General features: G+C 36.6%; 1 protein-coding gene across 1 annotated transcript; it reads right to left on the reverse strand.

Annotated features, from left to right (window-relative positions):
• Positions 1 to 12440: 12440 nt before the first annotated feature.
• On the reverse strand, positions 12441 to 18507 carry socs6b (suppressor of cytokine signaling 6b). The gene is made up of 2 exons (XM_051869776.1): positions 18160 to 18507; positions 12441 to 15596 (listed from the first exon to the last, which is right to left on the reverse strand). The coding sequence occupies exon 2, from the start codon at positions 15477 to 15479 to the stop codon at positions 13887 to 13889; it is 1593 nt and encodes a 530-aa protein (XP_051725736.1). The 5' UTR covers positions 15480 to 15596; positions 18160 to 18507; the 3' UTR covers positions 12441 to 13886.
• Positions 18508 to 23870: the final 5363 nt, after the last annotated feature.

Genomic DNA, 23870 nt, shown 5'->3' on the forward strand with positions numbered 1-23870 from the left:
GAAGACAGCATTATTTGGAGGTGAAATGCAAATGTGATGAGATGAGAATGATGTGGGTGTTAAGTGTTAAACAGAGAAATATTGCTTCCAAGAGTAGAGCTTAAAAAGACACTAGCACATATTTTCACTGATCAAGACCATGTCACATTTTACTGTGTCACAGTATATATAGTGTGAGATGTTTCAGGGGGTGACCAGTGGTTATGTTAGATAATATTTAAACATTTTATCTTATGTTTGACCGTGAACCTTTATAAAATCTTTAAAATAAAGAAAGAAAGAAAGATTATTTTTCTCTCTCTTGTCTGTCATGCTACTGTCATTTGATTTGGCTTGGAAGTAAACATCGCCCAAAGGCTAAAAGCTGTCTAATGCCTCTATCTGACCTTTCTTTTTCATAAAGATGATTAAGAATGAAAGCATGACTCAACAGCACATGTCGCTGCTAGGTCACTAAACATGACTTTGGTTTTGGGGAACAAAATGCAAAAAAGTTTTTATGCATAATTCTTTCATTTGTCCTTTAAGAACACAAATCTTGTTTCTATAAACATAATGAATTCTTACAGACACACACTTTACAATAAGGTTCCGTTTGTTAAGGTTAGTTATTGCATTAACTAATATTACCTAACAATGAGCAATACGTTAATTACATTACTTATTCATCTTTGTTAACATTAGTTAATAAAAGTTGTTAGTTCATGTTAACTGATGTAGCTAACTAATGTTAAGAAATGAAGCCTTATATTAAAGTGTTACCATATATAACTCTTTACAATAAGGCTTCATTTGTTAGCAAATTTTTCTCCTGATCATGTGTATAAACAAGCCATAGGTCTCACCCCCAACAGTCGTTAATTAATTACTCTATTTATATGCTGAATAAGAAATATCATGATAGATCACACTTTACTCATGGCTTGTACTACTGGGTTCTGAAAAATTAAACTGGCTTATAATGAATCTGCCTGCTGGCAGTCTTTTTTATCTCATTCATATGCAAATTTTAGGCAAGGTCAGTCTACTTTATCAATAAATTGTTTGCTATCAATATCATACTATATGTCCAATTATGTGCAGAGCTAAGAAATGAGAGTAATGGAAGAATAAGAATTATGCAGGGACGTAAAAATGTTTAACAAATCAAAACTATTTTAGTTTCGAAAGTAGCAATTACAACTCTGGGTTTCTCTCAACCAACTACCTGAGGTGCATCCTGCATTTTAAGCACAATTTGGCCTGGTAAGCTAGAAACTTGCTGGCTGTTGCTCCATCACTATCCGGTCCAACTCCATTTTATTTATTTTTTATTTTTTTGTTGTTAGCTTTGTAAAGACATTCATACGTGGGCAGAATTTATATTTGTCTGCAAAACCAATCTTAAGCATTTAACCACCTTGAAATACAATTTATAAGAACGTAAAGTAGAAATTCAGTCCAAGTGTCCAAACTTTTGACCATAGAACTGTCTACATACACTACCTTTCAAACTTTTGGGGTCTGTACGATTTTTCAATGTATTTAAAAGAAGTTTCTTAAGGTTGCATTTGTAATAAAAAACAAACAAACAAACAAACAAACAAAAAAAACAGTAAAATCAGTAATATTGTGAAATATTTTTGCAATTTAAAATAACTGTTTTCTATTTTAATATATTTTAAAACATAATTTATATCTGTGATGGCAAAGCTGAATTTCAGCATCATTACTCCAGTCTTCAGTGTCACATGATCCTTCAGAAATCATTCTGATATGCTGATTTGGTGCTCAAGAAACATTTCCTCTTATTATTATTATCAATGTTGCAATGTTGTGTTGCTTAATATTTTGGTGGAAACAGTGATACATTTTTTTTCAGGATTCTTTGATACATAGAATGATACATACATGAGTTGTGTAACTTTAAACATTAAAGGCCACAAACCAGAGGAAGAACCTGATGTGATAATGAGAGCTGCTGGGCTCCTATAGTCTGGCACATGTTTTTTTTACTTAATTTCTCCAATACAAAAATAACTATAACAACCAAATTCATGCGTGGGATCATCCTATTGCTTCAGATCTTTGGCAGCAAGCCTTATGCATTGAAGAGTTGTTGTCCTATAGAGAAAATGCCGTTTCTGTGTGAATTTTTGCACTGTCAGGAATGATTTAATGACCAGATTCTACGCTTAACACCCCACTGAAAAACACATTCTCATTTGTTATCTCAATCATACGTGTTTCCTCTCGTCTAGGGTGAGAAATCCTAAAAGACCTACTAAGCAAATGCAAATCAGTTTTCCAGCTCTCCCTTTGTCTCTCTCTCAGCATCAACAGCAGCAGATTTCATGTTGCTGCATCTATCTTTGGGCTGTAATGTGTGTTAGTGTCCTCTGTGCTGTCCCCGTTCAGATGGTAAAGGCACAGCCTCCTCATCTTTCCAGCATGAGTGCAACACGGGGCCTTTTGATGTCCGTACCCCTTGTGGGATGCATGCTGGGAGAGCCCGAGTGGCAAAGCACCAGTCCAATCTGTGACCCACTGACACATGGCATACGCAGCTCCATAATCAGCCCGAGCGCTGCAGACTCACGCTAAGCTGGCCTTTACAGGCAAGAGGGACAGAAACGTCTCCAGAAGAACCCACGGCCATCTCTACCGGGCATTTAGCTGCATCAGGATATCAACTCTCAGCCTACTGCTTCCTGTGCTGGAGCACGCATAGCCGAAGCAAGATATTAGACAATTGGAATGGAACACACTAGTATGAGAAACTAGATATTGTCTTTGAATTTAGAATGACTTTACTGTAAAGATGATGACAAAATGAAAAGCATGCAAAGCTGCTTGTAAGAGGCAGATAATGTGCTGATGGCACGATGCTTACAGTTGTAGTAATTAAAACATAATTAGGTGTTAGGCTCCTCTGTGCCTCCATTACACCTGGAACAGTACCATCAATCTTCATTACACCCTAAGACACTGTATTAGCCCGCCGAAAAAAACAACAGTACTGATCTTACAATGTTTCTCATATAACATTGTTTTTTTTATGCTGTAATCATTTATTTATTTACACTCTTGTAATAAAAATTATGTATATGCCTATATATGCCTCTATATATATATATACATACATACATATATACATTTTAAATATACATTTATTTAAAGTTAAATATTAAACAATGTTAAATATTAAGTTATATTTATATATTTATTTACATACAATTTGTGCATGTAATTATTTACATATGTAAAAAAAACCTACAATACAAATGTAAATAATTAAAAATCTTCACATGGAATTTTTAAATAAAAAGAAATTTTGTTTTTTTACATTTATAGTTTTATATTTAATTATTTTTATAGCTTTAAAAATAATGTATTATTATTATTATTATTATTATTATTAAATAAGCGTCATATGTTATTTTAACATCATAATTAATATTTTTATATAATTTATAATGTATATATAATTTATATTTAAATTAATTTATTAATAGTAATAAACAAAGACGTGGTCTTGGTTTTCGTTAAAGTGCTGTAAAAACATTTGTGAGCCAATACTAACTTAAAGTTTTAACTTTTAAATCCTCAAGAACCTTAATATTATATATTGTTTAGGCAAAACACAGTTTTGAATGTATCTGTCAGGTTTTGCCTTCGTTTCACTTTCATTTATGGACGTTGAGGAGCTGTTTACACGACGCCGTTTTCAACTAAAAACGGAAAACTTTTAGTGCGTTTTTGGCCGTTCATTTACACGACTACGGCGTTTTGGGGGTCTGAAAACGCAAACTTTTGAAAGAGGGTTTTATCTCCGCGTAAACAACAAAAATGCAGATCTGTGAAAATCGTGACGGCACGCACATGCGTATACACGTGCGTTTGGCACGAGCGCTCTGTAAAAGAACGCATGCGCAGGCGTTTAGTCTTTCCTTACAAAGTGACATCGCCAACTGCTGACCTGGCATGCATATTACAGCTTTTTCTGTCGTTTTCGCAGATCCGTGTGAACAGGGATTGTTTCGATAGCGTTATCATCTATACAAAAAATACAAGTCTCGTCTCGAACATAAGTGCAGTGTTTTTAAGACACCGTGTCAAGAATTTCAACTTTTACACGCAGCACCGCTCATCAATGTCAGGTCCAAAGTGGACCAATCAGAAGAAACTCGGAGGCGGGGCAAGCGTTGCGAGCTTCTGTTTACAGTCGCAAGTTGGCATGACAACTGTTTTATTTGACAGCAACATGGCGGAGGAGGCGCTCATTATTATCTTATTTTCTTTTTTTTTCCATGTCAAAACTCGTATCTATCAATTCTGCTCTTTGCCTATTTCTGTTATTTCCGTTATTGCTGTTAATGCATCACGCCTCAAAAGCGCGTCTCGAGACGCTCGCGTTCTACACTGCGCTTTTTTAAAAACCATTCCTGAGCGCATTTTTAGACGCAAAGACGCGTTCTATGTGAATGGCCCCTTAAGCTGGAGACACACTTAGGAACTAACTGAAACAAGACTGAACTCAAGACACTACATGTGTTCCTGGGTTTAGATAGCTTATCTTTGTTCCTATGTTCCTGCCATCATTAGTTGTCATGGTTACTCATTATGTTACTAATTAGAGCGCACCTGTTTTGTATTGAGTTTGTTTGTCTGTGTATTTAAGTCCTTCAGTTCTCTCCACTCATTGTCTTATGTTATACATGTTTTAGTAGACGCTGTTGCTTTGTTTCTTTCCGTTAGGTTGTTGAATTCAAAGCTAATGCCACTATTTACTCTAAACCTTCCTCTTCGTCATCCTTCGTAGACCTGGATGGTGACAATATCAATGTGTATCCTTTGTCCCTGTCCTGTGGCCCCAAACAGATTCTCTCTTTATAGCCTCTGAACAGGTTGTTTGAATGCAATAGTTCACTTTGCATGCTGGCTCCATCGCAGACAATGGTTTATGGTGTCAAACTTGGCCAGAACATATTGACATTTTAGCATTCACTTTTCTGCATCTAAAGCATTTTTTCGTACCCCATCTGCTGTGATTTTCAGACTGCTTAACGGAGTATGGCTTATCATAAAATTTATGTCCAATCTGTTGAAAAAAGTTGGTCATAAATTTGCTCCGGTTTGAAATGCGTGGGACAGCAATTCTAGAAGAGTAATGTCCAACAATCAGTAATATTAGATTTTTTAAAATAGTCCTCAGAGGAGCACTTTAGCTTTGAATGCTAGTACAATACAAACAAAATTTGTCTAGAGTGTCTAGTGAACATTGCTTCAGTAATATAGTTATTTTGTCAAATGCTTCAGTTCAGAGAATCTTTAATAATCTCACAATTACCAGCACAAGAGACCAGTTTGAGCATTTGTCCTCTGTTCATAGAGCCTCCTGGTTGTCTTGTAAGCTGTAGACCTTGATGCCAACTGAGAAGCTGTCTCTAAAGGATGTCAGTGGCTGTATGTAAATAATAAATAAGGGCATCTGCTGGTTCCTGTTATGTACCCTTTCCTTACTTCTCATTAAGTCAGTGAGCCTGAGAGAAGAGCGCACTCCTCACTTGTAGTTATTGTCACAATGATGAGCACATGGTGTGCTGATAATGCTTGAACAATCTCATAGTTTTGGTTTAGCCCATAGATTTTTGTATTAATCGTAACATTAAGGATGAATATGTTGATATTATTATTACTCAGATCTCTTGAATACTCTGATTACATCATTCAGCGATTAGATATTTTCTAATATTTGGCATCGTCTACAGCAAAACTGTATCAGTCTGCTCATCTGGATAACTGAAATCATCACGACGTATCACATGGCAGACTCACGCCTCTTTTCGTACAAACACAACTCGGATCTTTGTCTTGCGTCTCAGTTGTTGATTGTAATGAGAATGACCTCAGGGGACATTTTAATAGTATTATTATAATATTGTTGCAGTGTTCGTACATTGTAATGGACTATTTTATTTTGTAGAGGAAGTGATAGATATAGATATAAAGGGTAAAATGATCAAATCATTTAAATTCAAATCAATAGGCTATTTCATGTCCATGTATTGGTATTCAGTAAGTAGTTTAATTAGTGAGATAATGTCACTTTACTTAACACATTAACATGAACAATAGGCAAACTTTGAGAACATTTAGTTAAAGTCAGCATGAACGTATATATGAGTGAAATGGTGAACAAGAAAAAATGTAGGGCGGGACTTGATTTTGTCATTCAGGAATTGATTGGATGGGTGCTTCTCAAACAAAAGGCTGCATAGTGAGGCTGTGTCCTTCCTACACTCTAAAAAAAGATGGTTCTTTAAAGGTTCCTTACACGTATTACAATTCTATTTAGAACCATATTCGCCCTGAAGAACCCTTTAAATGCTCAAATGGTCCTTTGTGTTAGAGTTTAGGGTTCTTTATTCCCACCTTTTTGTTTTTCAAATCTGTAACTGTCAAAGCCACCTCATGATTTTCTGGAGCTCAGCCATTCAATTACGTAGACTGTCAGCACACTCTCAACAGGTAAATGATTTCTTTTGTAAAAGGTCAATAAATTTTAACTTTAAAAATTGTAACTGATTTCCTACCAATCGTCTTTTTAGCTTAACAAGGACCAGCTCTGTTCAGCTAAGGGTATTCATATTCTCTTTTCCACAAAGGATTGTTCTAAGCAGCTAAGTAAATAGTGTTGCAGGTAAATAGTGTTTTTAAGGGCTTTATATGTCTTTTGACTTATGAAAACCTCTACTTTTATTCTGGCAGACTTTAGGCAAAGGAAGGATCTCCTATATGGGTGAGACTCAACAGGGGATACATTAAATTAATGAGACCACACATTTATTCTTGCTGAGAAGTGTGAATCTCAAACACCTTCAAAAGTGGCAGCACCAATGTCTTTTTATAAAGAAGGATGCCTTCACAACTTTGATGATTGATCATTTCAGACCACCTCATTCGATCACACTAAGACTACTGCCTTTATTTATTAGCACTTATAAATACCACTTTATTAAATTTAAATGCATGCATTTGGCAGATGCTTTCATCCAAACCGACTTACATTGTATTCGTGGTATACATTTTTTATTTCTTGCATTCCCTGGGAATCAAACCATGACCTTGCCATTGATATAGCAACAATCTATGTTTGAACTAGAGGAATACTGTAACATAGACTTGGATTGGATAAAAAAAAAGCATATTTAGCTTGATATTTGAAATATCTTCACATGATTGAGATTTAGTATTAAGTATTTCCTGTGTTTCCTGACAGATTACACATTTATATTTTATTTATTGAGAGATCACATCCCAGTTGATCCCAAAGTGAGGCTACCTGCTGCACCAGCAACAAAGGACTTATTGGATCTAGTGCATTACGGATGGTGGACATTCTTATTTCATCAAAATCACGAGCAACCTGCTCCGCTAACAATTCAGAGAAGGATTGCAGATGCAATATTTAAACTAAGCAACTCTCTAGCAGGTGTGCTATTAAAAAAGAGAAAGAAATCAAAAGAATGAAAATGAGGGCTGCCAACACCTCTTTCAGGAGTTTGTTGCTAAAATATCATTTATTGAAAGATCAGTCCATTCTTATGGACCTAATTAAATAAATATATATTTAATGCTTAGCTGATTAAAAGTGAATCTCCATCTGGAATAAAAGGTTTACTCAGAGTGAGAATTTTCCTGTAATCAGCATCTGTTTAATCGGCTAAAGCATAGTTTTTAACGCGATCATGAAATGTTCCCCTATTGTAAATTTTGAGTAAATTAGCAACAAGCAAACCAGTGTGTGGTGTAGATGCAATCAAATAAATGAGCATAAATCCTCATGGGACACGATTGCACGCTATCCCACCAATATGCTACTAAAACAGCTCACCTGAATCCAGAACACGGCTGGAAAACCACATCTAAACCTTCACAGCCCATCTGATCTTCTCACATCTTAAGCTTAACTTAATTTGATACTAATGATTTGAAGTGTCATATCAGCTACACTAAGATGTATACTACTGAGAACAACAGGTGAATTCTGGGTTATATAAAGCCACATCTGGAAATGCCCTTAGGGTAATCTCATAGAATAATGAATCTTCAAGCGAGTGAGGAATGGTGCTGCACAGTACTGTTTGCTTAAGCCACCCTTTTATGTGGAGACACATGGTGTGCTCAGAAAGAGGTCTTCTGGGGTTTCTGACAGATGGCATGGCTCACAGATAAAGACAGCGTCAATGTGACAAAAAGCTCAACTCTGCAGGTCTCTAGTAGAGACCCACTGTAAGGTTGCATATGCCTTTGTGATTTACTACAGCAGACTCAATTCTTGCTCTTTATGCACTTAGAGAGACTGAATTTGAGATGTCAAGGTGTATTAGTTCATTATAATTATGCTGATGTGACGTTCAGATATCTAATGAATAAAAATAATTCAAGAAGCAGATACAAAACGCAGTTCTTCTGTGTTAATGATCTAAAAAGCTGTATTTAAAGGAAATATATAATCATGAATGGACTATAGTTGTTTTTCCAACAAAAGCTGATGCTGAAAGTACTGCATAGGTTCAACTGAATACATAACAGGTGGTCTACAATATTTATTCAGTGTCAAGCAACATTCATAGGAGCCGGTCTAGCTCAGATAACGTTTCCTCATCATCAAGCCAGGAGAGAAACGTCACCTCGGGCTATGGAAATGTGATTGGATTGTTTCATCTGTGACATTTTGCTCCTCTGTGAAATATTCAAATGTACTCATATGCTTCAAAAGACACTTGGCCTTGCCAGTCAAATTCGCACGTGTTTTCCAGAGAAAAAAAAAAAATCAAATTTAGTGTTTAATCTCTAATGTAACATTTGAGCTTAAAGAATATACTCTGATATTGAGCAAATCAGCATAGTGAACCAAAAAAGCATTTAGTCTTGTCATGTGCCGAATAGTTGCTATTAAATGTAACAAACAAAATAGACTGCGGAACAGATCATATTGTCAATAATGGGATAAGTGTTCACAGACCACATTATTTGCAGCAGGTAGAGAGATAACTGAGAATTATGTGTGTGAAATTCAAGGAAGAATATGCAAGATAAAAGAATTAAGTGACTTTGAAAGAAGTATGATGGTGGATGTTATACGCGTTGGTGGATGCATGTCAGCAGGGCTTTTCATGCACAACAGAGTCAAAGGTTGAAATGCGAGTGGTGGGCTACTAAAAAAACTTCCAGCAGCTGTACTGACTGTCAGGCTGAAATTATTAATAAAACAGGATGACATGCAGAGGAACAAATAAACAGTGGCAATAATGCACCTATTTGGAGAATATAACTAACCCAATATGACCAAATGGTCAAATGTGAGAATTTTGAGTCTTAATTAACTATATTTAAATACAGTGGTTACTTTTGATATTCAGATTATGTGAATGACAAGTGGACTTATGAAGTGTACTGTATTTTCTGTCAAAAGCCCCTCAGTTACCGCAGACTCAATAGACAAACATATCCAAAGTGGTAATTTTGATTAAAACATAGAAGGCATTCGCACCGGTAAGTGGAGTGTAGAAAGCTCTCAGAGGAGTCTGATGTGAAATTCCAAAGAAACCAATTAAAACAGAAGGGAGGGAGTAATAAACAGAGCCAGAAATCCTTCACCACCTGTAATAAAGCGTTCTCCAGAGCCTTAACAGGATGGATTACTATAGGGTCACAGCGATGTAGGGGATTGACAAATCATGCATTGACAACATAATAGCTAACATGATGAAATGAAATAAAAAATACATCTGGCAGCCTTCTAAGTGAATCCTTACTGACAATGGATGACAGTTGGGAGGGTTAAAGCAATATGCAAGGATGCTGGTTAAGACAGTATTGAATGATTCATGTCTGTCTTGCGCAGAAGATATTACGGAGGAACTGACTGAAGATCTTAGATGCAGATGTTAGTCTTCAATCTATTAAATGCAGTGTTGGACAGTAACAAAGTATTTTACTTTGTTACTGTTACTTAACCCTCTGGTGTTATTCGGTCATTTTAGACCAAAAAAAGTTTTTTTTTTTTTTTTTGGAAATTTTAAAAATCACTACTTTATCGGAATGGTACAAAACTCGATGACTTTTATGGCAGTTGCTATGTGACCACAAAAAAATAAAATAAAATAAGATAAAATGAAATCATGGACTTGATATTTGTCTCTGGAGTATTAAAGGGTTAGTTCACCCAAAAATGGTACTAAAAACATTTAAAACAGTTTATGTGAGTTCAGTGGTTCTACCTTAATATTATAAAGCGATGAGAATACTTTTTGTGCGCCAAAAAAACAAAATAGCGACTTTTCAACAAATGGCCGATTTCAAAACACTGCTTCGGAGCTTATGAATCGAATCAGTGGTTCGGAGCGCCAAAGTCACATGATTTCAGTAGTTTGGCTGTTTGATAGGAGATCCGAATCACTAATTCGAAACAAAAGATTTGTAAAGCTCAGCAGCAGTGTTCTGAAATCGGCCATCACGAGATATTGTTGCAAAGTATTTATTTAGTTTTTTTGGCACACAAAAAGTATTCTCATCGCTTTATAATATTAAGATAGAACCACTGTACTCACATGAACTGTTTTAAATATGTTTTTAGTACCTTTATGGATCTTGAGAGGTTCAGTGGCATTGCTCTCAATAGAGGCCTCACTGAGCCATCGGATTTCATCAGAATATCTTAATTTGTGTTCCGAAGATAAACGAAGGTCTTACGGGTGTAGAACGACATGAGGGTGAGTAATTAATGACAGAATTTTCATTTTTGGGTGAACTAACCCTTTAAGAGAACTGCTTAAAGGATTAGTTCACTTTTAAATAAACTTTTGCTGATAATTTACTCACCCCCATGTCATCCAAGATGTCCATGTCTTTCTTTCTTCAGTCGAAAAAAAATTAAGGTTTTTGATGAAAACATTCCAGGATTTTTCTCCATATAATGGACTTCAATGGACACCAAACGGTTCAAGGTCCAAATGAGTTTCAGTGCAGCTTCAAAGGGCTTTAAACGATACCAGACGAGGAATAAGGGTCTTATCTAGCGAAACGATCGGTCATTTTCGAAAAAAAATACAACTGTATATGCTTTATATATATACTATTCAACTTACGGAAAAAAATGTAACTGGCGCTGCGTTCGTTCCGTAAGTTGAATAGGGAAGGCGTAGGACATACAGCGTAAGCTTTTTGGAGAATATAGAAATGCGGTTTTGGCGGAGGCATTTAGAAGGCGAACGTTTGTTTATATAAAGCATATACAGTTGTATTTTTTTTTCGAAAATGACCGATCGTTTCGCTAGATAAGACCCTTATTCATCGTCTGGTATCGTTTAAAGCCCTTTGAAGCTGCACTGAAACTGTCATTTGAACCTTGAACTGTTTGGTGTCCATTGAAGTCCATTATATGGAGAAAAATCCTGGAATGTTTTCATCAAAAACCTTAATTTTTTTTTCGACTGAAGAAAGAAAGACATGGACATCTTGGATGACATGGGGGTGAGTAAATTATCTATTAAATAATAATCTATTATTTAATAGATTGAAGCGGGTTCAACGTGTCTTTTTGGTGGAATGTGTTTGCAAAAAGCATGTTTTGATTCAGCCAAAAGCTGCTGTAAGGGAGTTGTTGGCCCTGTGCTGTCTTTCACTTGCTCCGCAGTTAAAAACAAAAACTCAAAATATAAAAATTTAATTATCCTGGCTCAAATTGCTTGGTAATAAAAATAAATAAATAAATTGAAAAAAGGGTAAGAAAGTCTTAAAAATATGCATGTGCTGAAAGGTGAAAAAAAGTGCAAAGCCTCTTTGGCAACTTTTTTTGGGCTTTTTAAAGCCCACACGCTGCCCACTTGTATTATTTCCAAAAGACCATTAATTCAAACACAGAAACAGTAAAATAACAGCACTGGAACATCTCAGTGGAGCACAACTGATCATCAATCTAAACCCACCAAATTTAATTCTGTTCTAGAGCACCAAATAAGCCAAATGGTGATATTCAACTGAATTACTAAAGATATCATGTCACACACAATTTAAGGATAAGCAACGAAACAATAAAAATGTATGAATCAAAATCATAAAGAAAGACTTATTCCTAGAAAATAACTTTAGTATTTTTAGACATTATAAAAATGTAATTATTTACTGACTACTAAAACAAGGATTATATGCTAGTAAACAATGCCACAAAATTTCAGTCAGGCACATAAATAAATAAAAAATTATGTAAAGTGGTGGGAACCAAGAAAATTAATTACGTTAATGAATGTAAAATCTGTAATAAACATAAAACACACACATATATAAAATCATAGCATTATCTCTACTCTACTTCTGTTAGAATGTTTTTACTATAAATGAGATTTTTAAAAATACAGATCAAGTAGCTTTACATTAGAAGGAATTGACAGAGATTAACCATATAAAACTTTTATTTTGAACTGGAGAACAAGTTCAAGTTACAACATATCAGTAAGCAAATTCTGTTCCCAAAAAGAGATGATTTTAAACTGTACCATTGACATAGTCCATAACAGGAAAGCCTTCTGTTTTCAAACAATGATAAGTCATTTTAATGAACACTTAAACAATGCAAGGGGAAAAAGACCAGATGTGTTTATAACATAACTGCATGCCTGTTAAAAGATGACTGTTATAAAGAACAAATCGTACAGTCCAAAATTAATTAACTACAGCAAAGACGAATTTCAGCGAGGCACCCAACCTTGGCATGACATGTGCTAAAGAATGCGAAACAAAAAAGGTGTGACAATATGATCTGACAAATATGAGCAGCTAATATAGCTTATTAGAGTAACTCCACAGAAGGGTAAGATCATATGTAGGGTGATAGGACATCATTTAGCATATTGTATAGTACATTTTCCCTTTGAATAGGATCATGACATAACAATGGCTTGTACAACAAAAGTTATGTGTTCAAAAAAGGGGTGAGGAGGAATGTAGTCTACGCATTCACAAACATGCGGCCATTATTAAGGCATCTATACCTCTGTGCATTGTTGCCAAGAACCTCTAAATGCCCTACAATAAGCTGGAGCTTGGAGTTGTGTGCTGATATTTCATTAAAAAAAATACTGAACTGTCTTTGACTGTAACAAAATCACATGCTACAGTACTAAGAGAACATGCGAAAAATGCTTTGACATTGAGATCCAAACACTCTAACAACATTCTGGCACTGCGTTTCTTCACAAACCACTGAATTATCTACTCTACCAGACCAACAAACATATTTTCTTTCAACAAAACGTGTAATTGAATTAGAGTTGTCAAAGTACCGACTTTGGAACCAATCAGTACTGAAATTTAAAAAATCTGACGCTTTGAGTGCTATTGAGCGGATTCGTAAACACCTCTGATTGGCCACTGTGTTCACGCGCTCATCAGATATTGGCTACAATGATCAACGCACGGGAGCATTTGAAAGCCCACGGAAGTGTTTGAATTTGAAAGCGGGAGCGTTTGAAAACAGATGTCTATCAGCGGACTGGTCCGTGATAGACGCCTGCTTTCAAACGCTCCTGTGTGTATCTGTGTAAGCGCTCGGTGAAGAGCGTCACTGATGACTATTTACAACATTTTTGAAGCGTTGATCATTGAAGCCAATCACAGACATATCTGATGAGCGCGTCAACACAATGGCCAATCGGAGGTGTTTACGAATCCGCTCAACAGCCCTCAAAGCATCACCAATTTCAGTACCGACCTGGTACCGAAGTCTGTACTTTTCACAACTCTAAATTGAATGATAACAAAACTCTTGAAATGTTTGCAAAACCTGCTTCGTTGTGTCATCCAAAAAGTGCAAGTAGCAACCAAGTCGGGAATTACTGTGTTCAGTAGTGCTTTTCCTGCAGGTAATCTTTCATTTTGTTCGGTAAAGGCAATTTCTGGATCAGATCTATCCGCGTGTACTGGCGAATAACAAAACGGCACAAGTACTGCAGTGAACGCACTTGCATAAACCTTGAAACAGGATTGGTCAGTCTAACAGGGTAGGTGGCGGAACCCGGTAAGCGTGATCTGGAATAGCAGAATGCTCCGCTCTCAGAATCCTTGACCGAATTATCAATGAGATCTACGATTGATACGTGGCCTTCAATGTCAGGCTGCTCATAGAAGCTGAAACTGCCGTTCGAGTGCTCGATCCGCGTGTGGAGCGTCTTACCCTGTGAGCGAAAGCTCAAGCTTAAGAGATATCGATCGTCTGAGCTGTCGCGGACTAAAAAAGAACCGTCTGGAAGATTCGTCAGCTTTTCTTCGGCCTCCCATCTGGTGATGGGACCCCAATACCAGCCCTGCTTGGCTAGCTTCTTCAGTTCAGCCGTGAGACTGGTAACCACCATGGGCCCGCTGTTCTGCACGGCGTCGTAGACCCGCTGCACCCCTGGAGCCGAGTTGGGGTCAAAGTTGAGATGGTGCATGACTCTCTCTGCAACCTGAGCGTGGGTACCACCAAACCCAGAGAAGCTTCTCTGGAGGTAACTATCGGGCAACGGAGGTAGCAAGGGGGAAAGAGGGGCTTCGAGTCTGGAGCCCTGCAGTAAGACATTTGCAGTGTTTAAAAAGAGCTGGTTCACCGATGACGACTCCATGAAGATGTCTGGTGACAGGAGGTCCTGGTCAATAGGCTCCTCATCTGCATGAAGAGATCCCTCTGACTGTGGAACAACATCCATGGGTGTGGTGCCATCTAAGCAAAAAGAGTGTGAACCTTCATCATCAGGATAGAGTCCATCATCTAAAGGCATTGTGTACTGAATATAATCCTGAGCTGCAATACCAATGACTACAGGCACGTGTTCATCCATTTCAAGGTGCAAATCGCCATTCTGAGCACCAGAATGGTGGTCTGGCACACGTCTGGTGATTTTCAATGAATCGCTAGATCCTTCAAACTCTCTCTGGAGGTCTAGGATGTCTTGACGCACACAGCTGAAAGCCGAACTTGGATCTGAGGAGTTCATTGATGCCTTAACGTCCATTTTGATGCACGTCTCCTCCGAGTTCACTGGTCTGAGAGGCCACGGGGTGGGACTGTAATGATGACTATGGACGGATGTGGAGCGGGAGGAACGCTGGGATTTTATGTCACTTAGAGTAATGGGTGCCGAAGAGGAGGAGAAGGTATCGTCATCTATAGAGCATACAGATGGAGAACCACTCTTGACCTTTGGTTTCTGTTTCGCTGATAGTCTTCTTTTCAAGGTGCCCATGAGACCCTCGCTCTTAGATCGGACTTTGGATCTTTTTTCGTCCTCGTTATCCAGGTCGCTGCTGACGAAATCTTTGCTGTAGCATCCTCCAAACAGAGAGTCTTCAGCAGAGAAACTGGCTGCCAGGTCCGGTTGCGATACGGCATATTCGGCGTCTTCTTTGCCTTTAATGTTAAATGACTTTCTTATTGTTTTCAGACTGATCTTCTTCATTCTGAAAGATCCCCCTTAATGATTTGGAGGGGGATTACGCGTGATGTTCTTGGGATGAGGGAGATGACTGTGAGCACTTACACATAGCTGATCACATAAGGCCCACGACTGCCATACCTACAAAACAGAGAGGATGGAAAAAGACATTAATACAGAGTGTAAAACAGAGAAATCTCACATACACATTCATTATATTTATGATAAAAAGATGACGTTTTCACTATTTTATACACATTTTGCCTCGACTTGCTCATCTCGAGAGGTCCTACAGTGTGACCAAAAAAAAAAAAAAAACACAAATACGTATTAAATTTTCATATAAATATTACGCAAATATTATTTTATATTATAAAACGGTTAGTTCCTGTCCTTGACTCTGATTGGTCAATACCTGTGTTTTATTCACGATAAAACACGGCTATGACTGCTTCACCCAACGGTTCTGTGTATCACTACACAACACCCTTAGCAACCACTCTTAGCAATGTAAACTGTATGTCCTAAATTGATATTGTTCATTGAAGCTTACTGTATTATGTAGAAAGAGAGAAAGAGATTTTGTGAGAAAGAGATCGATTGAGCGAGTTTATTACCTGCATTCAGATTTAGCATTTTCCTTCAGGTCAGTCCTATGTTCATAATGAAAAATCTGTTTAAATGTCCGATGTATTATCTTGTCTTTTTAACAGTTAAGGGGTTTTCCCATGACTGACAGCGCTAGTCAAAGCATCTGTCAGTTGCATCTTGTTCCGTGTTCACAACAATTCAGTCTATTCAATGTAAAAGTCTTCGCTACTGACTGACACACTCATAAAGACAGTCTTTGTCGCCATCTAATGGAGTAATAATGTAACTTCTGTTGCTGTTCACGGTCAGGGACTATTTTTCCGGCAGAAGGAAGGCTTTTAGTGAAATTTTACTTCATGAAAGTTGCATTGATACATATTTATGGCTTTAATATTTGTATTGTGTGCAGTAACTGTTTTATAAAAGCAATAAGGTACTCGAGGCTAGTGCTGTATCGTGAATAAGCCACGGCTTCCACTATGACGGTGTTTAGGATTTGAACCTTTCATTGTTTATGTTTGGTTGCACTGATGTCACTTGTACTAGCTACTTACACTCACACGCTGACTAACATTTACACTGATTACTTTGCATTTCATGTTTATTTCTTTAGTTGAAAAAATCGTATTGTTTTACGCAGCGGTTGTGTGTGGTGTCTCTTATTTTGTTGCAATCTAAGAAATAGATTCGTAACAACTGATTAAAAGTGACAGTAAAGAAATTTGTATTGTTACAAATGATTTCTATTTCAAATAAATGCTGATCTTTTTTTAACTTTCTATTTATTAATGATCACTGAGAAAAAATGTCACTGTTTCTACAAAAATATTAAGCATCATTTAACTGTTTTCAACACTGATAATAATAATAATAATAATAATAATATTTTCTTAAGCACCAAATCGGCACATTACAACGATTTCTGAAGGATCATGTAACACTAAAGACTTGAATAATGGTTGCTAAACATTCAGTTTTGCCACCATATGAATAAATTATATTTTGAAATATATAGCCTATATATAACAGTTGTTTTAAACTGTAATATTTTTAAAATGTTACTGTTTTTACTGTAGTTTGGTCAAATAAATGCAGCCTTGGTGAGCAAAAGAGACATTACAAAAACTTACCAAAATCAAACTTATAGTATATTCTCACTTCACAAATAAATGACTTATTTAAATAGGCGAGAAATCATTCAAACAATAGATCAAATATGTTACTTTAACTTAAGAATGTTTGTGTTGGGTGCTATACATAGACTCACTAAATTGGTAGACAATAATAAAGTAGAGCTAATGCTAATGAGTAATGAAGCTGAAACGTGAATATCAGCAAAAAAAGATTGGTCAACCCAATTAACAGTCTTTCTAATAGAAGCTGCACACATAATAATTATGAATTAAATCTAAATACTGCAAAACAGTTTTAGATGAAGTACAGCACCGATATGTCAACTTCATTAAAGTATTTCAAATCACCTACCCAAAGAGACAACATGGAAATAGCATGCACACATTAAACACACACACACGCACACACACACACACACACACACACACACACACACAAGCAACACGACCAATAAAGTAAACAGGGTTATGAGGGTTTTGAATTTATGTTGACTTTAAGGGCTGTTTGTTCAATAGATGAGCACAGATTCAGCAGACATTCACCAGATTAACTCAATATAACTAAAAAACATTGCACACCACACAGAACTTTTAATCTAGGCAAATGTCTTGGGTTATTAAGGCTGACATTCACATCTGCTGTGTAACTCAAAATACTGACATTATTTTACAGTAACGTTAGGTCAAATATTTATGTCTGATTGATGTCTGTCTGACAGGGATTAAATCTAGTATGTCTAGAACACAAAGTGATTCACCAGCTGATAATAGATCTATAATATGAATTTGCCACACTGTAAACAAGTTATTCAGTTCAAAATAAAACACTTCTTGAATTCATAAACATGAGCAAGCTAACGCTTTAAGAGCAGTTAGCACTCATGCTAACCTGTACAGGCCCTGTATAATAAACATAACTTCTATCTAATGTTACAATATTAGCCATCAATATTTACACAGATATATTAACTATACATTACCTGACGCTCCTTGAATACACTGTCAACTAACAGGAGTTGTCATATCAGTGTCCGGGGAGTTATGAAATCACATTAGGAGACATTATTACTTCACGGCTAGCTGATACCTGCACTTACAAAAACAGCGAAGAAACGAACTTATTTTCCACAGAGACGAGAAATAATGGGCACTTTATGACCGCGTTTTGCGATAAAGTGGCACCTTACGCTGTGGACGTTTTGAATTATGCCTATTTTCGGCGTTTGAAACTTTTCTCTTGCTAGCTGCCGTTTCTCCCTTTACTGTCTCTTTTCTCTGCCCTCTTTGTTTGCTGTTGCATCATGGGAGTGAATGTGAAGAAGGGGAGGAGATATTTGGTGCTCGTCGGAACAGCACTGTCTACTTGGTGAGCACAAGAAATCACATAGGCTATATAAATATTATGTAATATTATTTAATTTATTTTATATATAAATGCCAGGACAATTGTCACGTGTTTGATAATTGTCACGTTTATTTGTTTTAATTACAGTTTCTGTAGGCCAACGCCGTCATATTTTTGTAATCTTACCGTTATACTTTTTGCTTTTTTGTGAATAATTGTTTTACTGTTTGAACCTGAAAAGGCATTAAATAGCTCTTAAATAACAACCTTTAGTTTCCAACAACCTGACAAGTTATTGCATAGTGTGACAACATGGCCAACTGGCATTGGCCACAATCACAAAAGGTCAATAAGTGTTAAAGGGATAGTTAACCCAAAATTGAACATTTGCTGTTAATTTACTCACCCTCAGGCTATAAGTAAAGAAGATATTTAGCTGAAACCATGGTTCAGGACCTTTGCCAAGACTGTGGATTACAGGTAATAATAATGATAATGTTAAGTTTTTTGCACAGACCGATCGTTTACTTTAATGAGACCTCAATGTATCATCAGGAGCCATGGGTATTAATTTTGTTTTGCCTGTATATGTTTTTTTGACTCACATAGTGACAGTAGCCATTGACTTGCATTTTATGAATCACCAAGGACCACGGTTTCAGCTAAAAATCTTCTTTACATTGTATAAGCATTCATTTCATGCGTCGTTGAATGCAAGAGAGGCTCTTGGGAGTGCATGTAAACGTCACATCTTTTTGATTTTCCTGAAATGTTTTTCCAAAAGTTTCTTTTTAAGCTGTTGACACATTTGCAATAAAAAAGCGATCAATGCATGAAAATTCTTACATATAGCCCCTTTAAATGAACAGTAGGACCTACCTTTTTTCATGGTGGTGATATTTTTTTTTTCTTTATTTGACATTTTAAACATATATTAACAAAAATATAGGTGCCCCCTAATTAAAGAAGGCAACTGGTAAAAGCTCTCATTACAGGAGTTAAAATATTTTTCAGCTGTTTAAAGTCGGCATAAAACTGAAGTTGTGTTTTTATATAAGATACATATATATAAGTTGTATATAAAAGTGAAACAGCTTCTGGAATCAGAAAAATGTAGGACAGGATTGGATTTAGTTCTTCTGGAATTGTTCGGATCATAGGAAGTTGGGCATTGCTAACTAAATTGAGGCAGATCTGAATGTCAGTTTGCTGTTGTTAAATGATATTTAGTCCCACCCTCCGCCGAGACACACGTCATGAAGAGAACAGGTGCCGTTTCAAGGGGGAGAGGAGGTTAACGTTTTTTGATTAAAGATTACAAGGGCATATGATTTGTTTTTAAAAACTAATGATGTACATGGATAAATCATTTATAATAAACACTGCAACATTCTGTAAAAAAAAGAAAGAACTATAAAATTTGATTTCATGGTGATTTTATGCTCAGTGCGACCAATGCTACCTACCGAATGCAACCCAGAGATTTTACAATGTTCTGTAGTTCTCTATAAATGTTGATTTATTCTGAATATAGCTTTGATTCTGAATTCATAAAGATTCTTTTAATTATTTAAATGTATTGTTTTTTCATATTTAACAAAAGGGTAGACGTAATGAGATCCATCTATTATGATCATAATTGGAAAGCTCTTATTTATTTATTGATTGATTGATCATACAATTTTAAACAAAAAATATTCTCAGGGTTACTTTTATTAGGGTTAGATAGATTAAATCTGTTCCCAAGGTAATTTTTGATCATTTTTATGTATGAAGCTACTGGTACTTCTTTGAAGAGACCCAGGAAAAGCAAACCAGTCTTCTTTATAACTGCAGCTCACAGAAAAAATGCAAAGCCTTCTGCACTTTTGCTGTGCTTTTGCACATCAGACTTTTAGATGATTAAAGTGTGGTCTAATTAGTGTCAGTAATATTTTAAAGAGGGCGCCTGTGCATGCCAAGGCCAGGCTAATTGATGTCATACTCTTTCTCTGTGTTGTTTTTTCCGCTCTGTTTAACTGACAGAGCTGTGGGCTGTTGTGGTCAGGTGTACTGAAAGCTACAACGAGGAGACAGATACTCTGCAGAGGGATAATTACCTTCAGCAATAAGGGTTAAACAAGCACCTCTCTCACAGACATCGCAGTATATTCTGCTCTTACTGTAATGCACTTTAGAGCAAATTACTTCTACTTAGAACATTAAGCTTAAAACATTTTATTTAGTAGTATTATTCATGCAATAAATCCCTGCCTTGTTGGCATGTACAGTATTATGGATAAGGTCATTTGACAGGATATTGCAAATTTTTCCTCTTATTCTGCTTCAAGAATATTCACATGCAAAATTTAGTTTGAATACAAATGTCAAATACTTCTGTATTCTGATCATCTACTCAATGAAGCTTAGTTTCCACTAATTAAATGAAGTGATGTAATCTGTAAACAAGCACTGTTTGGCCATCAGGATTAGAGCTACATTACCTTGTCTGCATGTTGAGCGAATATCTCCGGTGGTTTTGAACAGTGACGTGACAAAATCCGCCACGACAGCTCGCATTACTTTCCCCTGATAGCATTAACTGCCTCAGACTCAATGTCATCTGACATGTTTTCATGCCTCGATTGGCGGCGAGGCCAGATGGAAAACATGAGCAAGAGTGATTGACATGTTCGTGAGGGTCGAAGGTCATATTAAGCAGTCATGACGGGCCATCCTTTAGCAGAGACGTTTAACAGGTGCACGCAGAGGGCTGGTGAGCAGCAGGACAATGAGTTTGATTGGGGGCGATGGAGCCCAGTGTGAGGGTACGTGTGATGACTCACCCAACAGGCTGTTCTCATTCACTGCAGAAGTCTTTCCTGTGTGATGGAGTGATGTGAATGATGGATCGCAAATCAGGGCTGATTGTCGACATGAGGCTTTATTTCGTTCTTCAACGGAGAGAGCTGACCCGAGTCTCCTTTACAGCTCAAGCGGCACACATCCGTTAACACAGGACGTTACATCAGAGAAAAAGAGCTTTGACTCCAGTTTGAGAGGCGCTAAATATTAGATTTCTTTACTGAATCAACACTCAACTGAGCTGAATAATGACACTATTATCTTCTGTACAGCAGCTTTATAGTTGAATTGAGTTCACTTAATAAATAATGGACTTTGCAACACTGACACTATATTTGAACAACATTGAATCAACTCAATTGATTTGAGCTGAGCTAACTAATGGCACTATTGTCTTTTTAAAGATGTGTTTGAACTTGTATTTGCTTCATAATTGAAGAAATTTGCAACATTAATACTGTTGTTTTCTTTTTCTATTACTGTAAGCTGCTTTGAAACAATCTGTATTGTATAAAGCGCTATATAATAAATGTGACTTGACTACATCTTTTGGAGACAGAAGTACTTGTTTATTGGTGAAATTATATACTTAAAGGGATAGTTCACCCAAAAATGAAAATTATCCCATGATTTACTCACACTCAAGCCATCCTAGGTGTATATGACTATCTTCTTTCAGACAAACACAATCGGAGATATATTTAAAAATATCCTGGCTCTTCCAAGCTTTATAATGGTTCTGAAAAGGGGGCCAGATTTTAAAGGATTACTCCACTTTCAAATTAAAATTTCCTGATAATTTACTCACCCCCATGTCATCCAAGATGTCCATGTTCTTCTTTCTTCAGTCGAAAAGAAATTAAGGTTTTTGATTAAAACATTGCGGATTATTCTCCTTATAGTGGACTTCATTTGACCCCAAATGGTTGAAGGTCAAAATTACAGTTCCAGTGCAGCTTCAAAGGGCTTTAAACGATACAAGACGAGGAATAAGGGTCTTATCTAGCGAAACGATCTATGTTCATGGTTTATAAACACAAATGATCGCCTCGCAATTGCTTCCACCAGACCGCACTTCCGTATTCTTCAAAAAGCTTACGCTGTATGTCCAACGCCTTCCCTATTCTACTTACGGAAAGAAACGGAACTGGCGCCGCGTTGGTTCCGTAAGTTGAATAGGTAGAACAAACCTTTTTCCTAGGTAAAACAAACAGGGAAGTGTAGAGGAAAGAGCAAAACAAAACACTGGTCAAGAATTAGAAGTCTAAAACGAGAAATTTTAAAGAGAAATGTCAGAGGATTTCAATATAAGAGAAGAGGAGCTTGAGTTTGTTGCACAGCCCTATTTGTTTAAACTGCGAGAGGCGTCTAAGTCTACAATACCTACATCCTCTGTCATACATCACGTCAGGGGGTTACTCATTTGACGCAGGTTGTCTTGCACAGTATGTGTATGGCCATCTGTCAGAAGCTAGTTATTTTAGTTTATAAAGTATTAAATATGGATATTTTTCTTACAAAAACGTATCAATTTACTTCACAGGGCCTTTATTAACCCCCTGGAGCCGTATAAATTATTTTTATGATGGATGGATGCATTTTTTGGGGCTTCAAAATCTGGCCCCCTATATTCAGTACCATTATAAAGCTTGGAAGAGCTAGGTATCTCTGATTGTGTTAGTCTGAAAGAACTAGGATAGCTTGAGGGTGAGTAAATCATGGGACAATTTTCATTTTTGGGTGAACTAGCCCTTTAAGTGAAATAACAATGATGAATCATAAAAGAAACCAGTGCTTGTGAAAATATACAAAACAAATATCTGATTTTCCTGTAAAATACCACAGAACAAACCAGACAAAACAGGTCTAATTTGTTTAATACAATAAACTGGCTACTTTAGAGGATATTTTTTGTAACCAATTAGCCTGTATGGTGTATTGGTTCTCTACGAGTGTGTTGCCATTGTTGCTGCAATAGCAATTTAAAGATCTGAAGCACATTTCAAAATAATAGGACTGTGAATAGTGTGCTGCACTTGTGCCGCAGCTATTGTCATTTGATTAAATATCATCTACTAAAAATAAACAAAAAATGAAAGACAATAAGGCTTTACAATCAAACAAAGCAGAACAAAATGGTAAACAAATGCAAAGTGCTCTTGGTTGGTTTAACAGCTATTTTAACAGCATCCAGCATGTAAGAAGCAGACTACATTTCGATCTCTCACCCAGACACATCCCTGAAATGTGGCGAAGCATTACATTTATACTCAAAGTCACTGTTTGATATGTCTCTCCATTGCTAGCTTTGCTCGATTTCTCGATTTACACTTTTTCTGTAAGTGAAAATAATGCTGAAATTAAGATTTCACTGGTACCCCTCATTATCTCCACCAGACACCAATAGTATCTCAATCGCCTCCTACAGCTGTACCTCTGCTTATTTTATTCATACCAACACAACGCTTTAGGCTACAGTTGAAAGTATCTAACATCAGCAGG

This window comes from Ctenopharyngodon idella, chromosome 2, assembly GCF_019924925.1.
Source record: "Ctenopharyngodon idella isolate HZGC_01 chromosome 2, HZGC01, whole genome shotgun sequence".
Taxonomy (NCBI): Eukaryota; Metazoa; Chordata; class Actinopteri; order Cypriniformes; family Xenocyprididae; genus Ctenopharyngodon; species Ctenopharyngodon idella.

What these genes read in the sequence shown, in the direction of transcription:
- socs6b (XM_051869776.1), bottom strand. Translation starts at nt 15,479, where the DNA reads ATGAAGAAGATCAGTCTGAAAACAATAAGAAAGTCATTTAACATTAAA.